This window comes from Rhamphochromis longiceps, linkage group LG4 (assembly GCF_057381845.1).
Source record: "Rhamphochromis longiceps isolate RC_006_pf linkage group LG4, R_longiceps_female_GT1.1, whole genome shotgun sequence".
NCBI lineage: Eukaryota > Metazoa > Chordata > Actinopteri > Cichliformes > Cichlidae > Rhamphochromis > Rhamphochromis longiceps.
In genome coordinates this window covers 38741369-38749526 of record NC_140560.1, presented here as the reverse complement: position 1 = coordinate 38749526, position 8158 = coordinate 38741369, and the positions used below count along the sequence as shown (strand labels likewise).

The 8158-nt window shown below is 45.4% G+C and overlaps 1 protein-coding gene across 1 annotated transcript; it reads right to left on the bottom strand.

Moving 5' to 3' along the window:
- Positions 1 to 386: 386 nt before the first annotated feature.
- On the bottom strand, positions 387 to 2817 carry LOC146672365 (interferon a3-like). The gene is made up of 5 exons (XM_085405328.1): positions 2698 to 2817; positions 1138 to 1221; positions 902 to 1054; positions 638 to 715; positions 387 to 559 (listed from the first exon to the last, which is right to left on the bottom strand). The coding sequence occupies exons 1-5, from the start codon at positions 2815 to 2817 to the stop codon at positions 389 to 391; spliced, it is 606 nt and encodes a 201-aa protein (XP_085261454.1). The 3' UTR covers positions 387 to 388.
- Between the last annotated feature and the right edge of the window lie 5341 nt (positions 2818 to 8158).

Below are 8158 nucleotides of genomic sequence, written 5' to 3'. Positions count from 1 at the left end.
GAGGTCTCTTCCTGTTAAAAAGGAGTTCTTCCTCCCTACAACCAATGAATGCAGCTCATTTTAAATGAGACAGAATTTATTTCAGTAACTTATTTAAAAAAAAGTAAAGCATATGAAATGTTAATACAAAAAAATAAATAAATAAGACCAATCTAAAGTAAAAATTCAGAGTGACTAAAATGCACGACAGAAATATTTGGAAGACAAAGTTTCTGTACTTAAAGCACTGAGTTACTCTGAAGTAACAAACAAACAAACAAACAAACAAACAAACAAACAAACAAACAGTGTTTGATGAAATATGTAGAAAAATAAATAAATAAATATTTCAAATAAATACATAAATAATCTGAATAAATACATAAATAAATAAATAGAGAGGGGAACATCAGAGACAGTCTTCAGATATTGTGTCAGTGTTGCGTTGCTGTTGCGTTGCTGCAGAGCGCCTCCTGCTGGCAGCAGCAGGAACTCTGATGGAGGCCACGAGCAGCTCCAGCTGTTCCAGGCGCAGTTTGGTTTCCTTCCTGAGCAGCTGCCATGACGCAGTACTGCAGCCCTGTACACACAGTACTACACTTATTACCACTGTCACTACACACAATAATACAACGAGTACTACAGTACTTGTACTTACAGAGCAAGACAGAGTACTGTTGGCCAGAGTCCTGTAGTAGCTCCTCAGTCTGCTGTTGGCTGGACTGTTGGTCGAAACCTGGAGACAAAGAACAGTTCAGACTGAGGCTCGGAAAGGAGGTGAAGTGTTGGTGTGGGAGGAGGTGAAAGGAGGTGAAGCACTGATGAAGAGGAGGCTCTGGGAGGAGGTGAAGGAGAGTGGGTGTGGGTGCATGTTTGCTCCTGTGAGTAGGCTGAAAGCAGTGAAGTGGGCGTGTCCACTCACACACGCGCTCAGTTCCATGATCTGTCTGTGGATGACCGTCAGGAAGCCCTCCGTCTTGTCGGCGCCCCAGGGAGCGGCTGACAGGTTGTCATGGCGATACAGACAGAAAATAAGCTGCAGACTGTCTCTGATGAAAACCAGCTTTGAGTCCACCTGAAGAGAGAGAGAGAGAGGTGAGCTGCAGGCGTCTGATTGACAAACAGATGTGATGTCATCGATGTAGTCATGTGACCTACCTCAGAGTTTTTTATTTGCTTGTAGAGATGTTTTGGGAATCGAACCGGATGAACTGAAGAGTGCTGTTCAGTCAGCTGATCGCCCTGAAACAGAGAGACAGCGCTTCATTTCACCACATCGCTCTGAGCTGTTGCCAATCGTGACGTGTTGTTGACGTCCCCACATTCAGGGGGTGTCCAAATTCATGGGCTGCATCCTCCTGAGGCCGCATTTGTAGACCGATTGCGTCATAGCGACGCGCTTCTGGCTGTCCAAATTCTTTTTTTTTTTTTTTTGTGTCCCGTTTGGATCTTTAGCCATCAGAATTGTTGTCTTAAGGCCAAGAAAGATGCCAAGCGGATTTATTTTACCAAGTGGATCATCATGGCCTTGCCATATTGGTCCATTTGATTGACCTTGATTATAATTATGAATTTATTTTATTTTCAGTTGCTACAAACGGGACAGACATGACTGGGGGACAGGACAGGGAGAGAGAATGAAAGAAAGAGAGGGAGAGAAAGAAAACCAAAGGGGAGAAGAGACGGTGAGAAGGGGGGGAAGAAACAAACAAACAAACAAACAAACAAACAAACAAACAAAACACCTGGGTCACCTGTATGGAGAAAAAAACATGGTCACAAAATAAGCTTCTAAGATATTAAACTCCAAATATCTGCTCGGTTTATCAAGATATCACATATTTGGAGAGACGTCTTTTACCCACTAGCTCGATAGCTAGCCGGGGCGATAACAGCTAACTCCACCCAAACATCTTTTTCAACCCCCCTGCGGTCTTAACTACTCAGGTTAAGCATGATATATGAGTCACTTAGATAACTTATAAATGTTATTGTTTGGCTTTTTTCAGTGTTTCATTTGTTTGTGAGTAAATCAGTTTGGCTGAGATCAAAGTTCTAGTTTCCACACAGCTGAATAAACGTCAAACAGAAACTGATTAAACAGGAGTGTGAGACGGTCGAGAGTTTACACCAGCGTCCTGTTATATTTTAGATAGCAAGGAGCAGACAGCCGAGATTATTAACTCCACCCAGACAGCGGTGACGCAGATCTGAAGGCTCGAGCGTCACATTTCACAGCCGCTCACGACTGGCCTACTCGACCTTCTGAGGACCCAGGCCACGTAGACCGCGAAGGCCGGGTCCTCAGGAGGATGCAGCCCATGAATTTGGACACCCCTTCAGTCTACACGCTAAACATGTGACCTGTGATGTTTACAAATGTCCTACAGGCTCTGAATGCATCGTTTCAGCTGTCAGTAAACTTTGTCTTGAATATTCATCACGTCTGCAGAGGAAGGGCTTATTCCAGTCAGGTTTCAGAGCCCATAACAGCACAGAAACAGCTATAGTGAAGGTTACAAATGATCTTCTTACAGCAGGAATCTCTTTATCTCTTTAACTTAATGATGTCCTGGGATAATTTCATCACTCTTGAAATGTCTTCAAGGATCCTGGAAACTTTTAAAGGACCCCGGAACTGTCTCTTTGTAACAGTCTAAGGAGTCCTGGAATGTTTTAAAGACCAATTTAAGGACCTGGAGTCAGTGCTGTACTCACCATGAGAGTGAGGAGGCCCCGGGCTTCTTTGCTCGGTTGCTTGTAGTGCGTGAGCCAATCACAGCAGAGGGCAGGGGTCAGGGCGCCACAGAGGACGAAGAGCAGGCCCCAGGTGACCATGATGAAGACGATGAAGATCCTGTGCGGTGCTGAGAGTGCGTGTCCATGCTGCCAGCAGAGTTCAAGCTTTTATTTTACAAACAGGAAACAGAAATATTGGGGGAAAAGTCCGTCTTTCATTTTCCCTCTTGGGAAAAAGTACCTGCAAACTGGTGAGCGAGGCAGGGCGCTGATTGGTGGGTCTTGCAGGTGCTGAAGGTGCGCTCGGAACATTGAAGACTGGTTAGTTTTCAGCGTTTGGACGAGAGGACGACATCGGACTCGTGTAAAAACGTGTTCCTGTCACTCACATTTCACTTTATTTTACTTCCAGAGAAATAATCACAGCACACCTGAAATCAGCGGATATGGTGAGAGAGAAGAACCTGACCGTAGACTGACTCTCTTCATATCATTGTCATTATTAATATTTTTATTGTTATTATTGTTATTAAAACCAACCAGAAGTGTTCTGATTGGTTCACAAACGCAAAACAGAAACCGTGAAACGTCTGTGCAGCGATGACGTCATTGCTTTCTCTTTCCCCTCTCACTTTCGTTTTCATGTTCACGTTCTGAAAGCTGCAAGGCTGTAAGCACTGAAGGAGTCCTGGAAGGCTTTGAACAGGCTGTGAAGCCTCTGTGCTGGAAACACAAGTGCAGGAATTTAAACTGTAAAATGTCAGAAACACGTCTGTCACTGTGTAGAAGCTGCAGTCAAACCAGTATAAACTAGAGATGGACCGATCTGATATTACGTATCGGTATCAGTCTGATACTGACCTACATTACTGGATCGGATATCGGAGAGAAATAAAAAATGTAATACGATCCTTTAAATATAAAAAAAAAAAACACCTCACAAAACTTGCGACACAGCGTAACTCGGCTCATAACCGTAGCACGTCGGAGCAGTGTGCTCACGTGAGAGCGGCTGTGTATTTGTAGCCTCGCTACCAAACCAGCATTTCATCTCCGAGGAAGTGATCCCCGAGAGAAGTAAAGCAAGTGTGTAAGTTCATCTCTGAATGTTTGTAAAGCATTCCTGCGTTAAGCTTACCAACCAATATATGGAGCGACTACCTCTCTCTCTCTCTCTCTCTCTCTCTCTCTCCTGCTGCTACTTCAATCATGAAACTGCTTAACGATCAGCTGATCGGCTTTTCTGTCGCGAGTCCATGTCTCTTGTTTGTTTTTGGCCCACTTTGCACCAGAAAGAGGAAACCAGCGGCTGAACAACAGCAGCACGTTTAAGCTTGATCAGCTGTTGTTAGAATGTATTTAATATTACTTTCTACTCGAGGATCTTTTTCTACGTAGCTGACGGCTGGTAACTGTGCAGGGGAGGAGCTAGCAAAGTTTAGCCAGGGGGGCCGATAGGGCATTAACAGGGAAAAGGGGGCACAAAGACATACTTTCTTATTCTCATTTAAAATGTCGAGCTTTTAATAAATAATTATCTGAATCTTACACCCGAAGTTTTAATCTGATGTAAAATGTATAGAAGTCCATTACTGTAGTAACTGTTAAGTCTAATATACTCTAGTAAGCTATCGTACTTTTTCCTTTGGGAAGGTACCATTTGTGCAGTCTGCAGTTCTGTTGAAGAAAGATGTTGAATCTATTTAAATATTGTAGAAAAACAGAAAAACCTTGGATTAACGGAGATGTTCACGCGGCACTGGCGGCACAGAGCACCGCCTTTGCCTCCGCGAACACATCGGACTACAAACACGCACATTACCAACTCCAGAAGACGATCAAAGCAGCCAAACGTGAGTACAGGGACAGGGTGGAGCAACAGTTTGACAACCCTCGGAGTATGTGGCAGGGACTAAACACGATCACAGACTTTAGAGGGAAAACCAGCACACCGCAGACCACGGCCTCTCTGTGTGAGGATCTAAACGTATTCTACGCTAGATTCGACACAGCGAACACCATGAGACCGGACAGTGTGCGCACCGCGGATGACGTCAGTGCGCACACTGTGTCTGAGGAGGATGTGCGGAAGTGCTTCAGGAAGGTGAACGCACGCAAAGCTACAGGTCCGGACGGGATTCCCGGCCGCGTCCTCAAGTCATGCGCGGCTCAGCTGGCTGGAGTGTTCACACACATCTTCAACCTTTCCCTCTCTCTGTCTGTAGTCCCAGCCTGCTTCAAAATGGCCACCATCGTCCCTGTACCCAAATCCTCCACCATCTCCTCATTGAACGACTGGCGACCTGTAGCCCTGACCCCCATCGTAAGCAAATGCTTCGAGAAGCTGGTCAGGGACTTCATCTGCTCTGCACTACCCGACTCACTGGACCCTCTACAGTTTGCATACCGCCACAACAGGTCCACTGATGATGCCATAGCCCTGACACTACACACTGCCCTGTCACACCTGGAGAAGAGAGACACGTATGTGAGAATGCTGTTTGTAGATTACAGCTCAGCATTCAATACCATTGTTCCCTCAGAAACTGCAGGATCTAGGACTGAGAAGCTCCCTCTGCAGCTGGATCCTTAGCTTCCTGTCTGACAGACGCCAAGTAGTCAGACTGGGCAGCATCACCTCATCCCCCATCACACTGAACACTGGTGCTCCACAGGGGTGTGTACTGAGCCCTCTCCTGTACTCACTCTACACCTACGACTGCACGGCCACTAACAGCTCCAACATCATTGTGAAGTTTGCGGACGACACTACAGTGGTGGGTCTTATCACCAACGGTGATGAGACGGCTTACAGGGAGGAGGTCAGCGCCCTGACCCACTGGTGTCAAGACAACCATCTCACCCTCAACGTCGCAAAGACAAAGGAGTTGATAGTGGAGGTGCAGAGAAGTACACACCCCCATCACCATCAACGGCGCTGCTGTGGAGAGAGTGAGCAGCTTCCGGTTCCTTGGAGTACATCTGGCTGAGGATCTTACGTGGTCAGTACACACAAACAAAACAGTGAAGAAGGCGCAGCAGCGCCTCTTCTTTCTCAGGAGACTGAAAAGATTCGGCACGAGCCCCCGCATCCTCAGGACCTTCTATCACTGTGCCATTGAGAGCATCCTCACTGGATGCATCACCACCTGGTACGGCAACAGCACCGCCTACAACTGCAAAGCTCTCCAGCGAGTAGTGCGGTGCTCTGAACGGATAATTGGAGGTGAGCTTCCCTCCCTCCAAGACATCTACAGGAAGCGGTGCCTGAGGAAAGCGGGGAGGATCATCAAGGACTCCAGTCACCCCAGCCATAAACTGTTCAGACTGCTTCCATCAGGAAGGAGGTTCTGCAGCATCCGGTCCCGTACCAGCAGACTGAGAGACAGCTTCTTCCACCAGGCCATCAGACTGCTGAACACGTCATAGACACCTCAGCTTCACTACTGGAACTTCAACATTATGCACTACATACTGTACAGTAATGCCACTGTTTTGCACATGTCTCAACTCTGTATATTTTTATATATTTTATTTATTGTTTACTCTATTTAATTTGTAAAATATGTGTACACACACACACACACACACACACACACACACACACACACACACACACACACGTAGAAAAATATTTAGTATACACATCCAGAAATGCATATACTATTATATATTGTACATATATTTATTAGTTTCAGATGTAGCCATTCTTGTATTTTGCTTGTTTACATTATTGTATTTTGCACAACTCTGTTGCTTGTGAAGCTCGCACACAAGAATTTCACTCACATGTGCTGTACCAATGTACCTGCACATGTGATGTGACAATAAAAGTGATTTGATTTGAAAAATAATTGATTTCTGTGCATTTTTTTTCCGCACTGCATCAAATTAAAGTTGATTACGTCAATTAAGCATCATGAGGTGGGGGGTGGTTCCCTATTTAGTTTTTTTTTTTGCTGGGAGTAAATGGTAAATGGTCTGTATAGTGTATAGCGCTTTACTTGGTCCTAAGGACCCCAAAGCGCTATACACTATACACAATCATCCACCCATTCACACACACATTCACACACTTCCACAGCATGTCTTTATCCTGTCTTCCTTCTCTCACCCCAACCGGTCGCAGCAGATGGCCCCGCCCCTCCCTGAGCCTGGTTCTGCCGGAGGTTTCTTCCTGTTAAAAGGGAGTTTTTCCTTCCCACTGTTGCCAAAGTGCTTGCTCATAGGGGGTCATATGATTGTTGGGTTTTTTTTCTCTGTATCTATGAAGCGCCTTGAGGCGACTTATGTTGTGATTTGGCGCTATATAAATAAAATTGAATTGAAATTGAATTGAATTGGTGATGGCAGCTACATTGTAGCCACAGCGGCCCTGGGGCGCACTGACAGAGGCGAGGCTGCAACCCTATTAGGTTGCTTACTCTTTAAAACACCAGAATAGGGAGGATTGAGCAGGTTTAAGTTTATTAGATTCATCAGTTTTGCTGAACTATGAAATATTGAAGTCAAACTTGGGCCATGGAGAAGCTTGTTTCAGGTTTGGGATTGCACACTGTTACTGCTGGAGGCAACAAGAGGCCTGGAAGTGTATCTCTCATTGGCAGTACTATAAAAACTGTAAAGACTAAATTAGCGTGTTCAGCACAAGACTTCCCCAGATGTAGATGCAGAAACGCTTTCTCTGCATTGACAGAATGCCACCTGCCAGAAAGTTGTCAATATACGGAGCACAGTCCTGAACTCTGGCCTGAAACGGATCTGGCCGGCATTGTCATGAACCACGCAGGCCCGGATGTGTGAGGTCAAACACAGTGCATCCAGCAGCGCAGATAATTGTGTCCCCTGGTGTCCACAGCTACTGTGTGTAACTAACTGTGGTGGCCTGCGTTTGGGACAGAGTGCAGGGCACAAAGCTTGATGTGTTGTTGTAACGCAATGTGACGTTTTATATTTACAGGAGACACAGTGACTTAACCAAGAATTAACTACCTTGAGCCCAAATTTTGGGGAGTGGAGGAATCAACAGCTGGTCTCAGCACAGCTGTAGTCAGAGGCAGAATACCAGGGCTGCGATAAGCCCATTAGGCTGGATGCAGACTGGTGTACAATATACACAGAATAACAAAAGTTTGGTTGTCCTCCTTATGAAACTTGTGAAAATGATGAGGATTGTCTCAGTAGGCTGGAGCTTGTTATACTTCATCATGGCTGGATCATTGCATCAGTACAGCTGAGGGTCATGCAGGATTAGAAAACATGACTGCAAATCTAGGGTAGCTGTGTCAGACCATATACCTGTGGGTTTTACTGTAAATGTGGAACAACTGCCAGCAACAACTCCAAATAATCATGTCACTAATAACACACTGCTGCCAGTGTAAGATTAGAGCATTTAGTGAAGAGGACTTCTTGGTTTTTATAATAATACAAATAAACA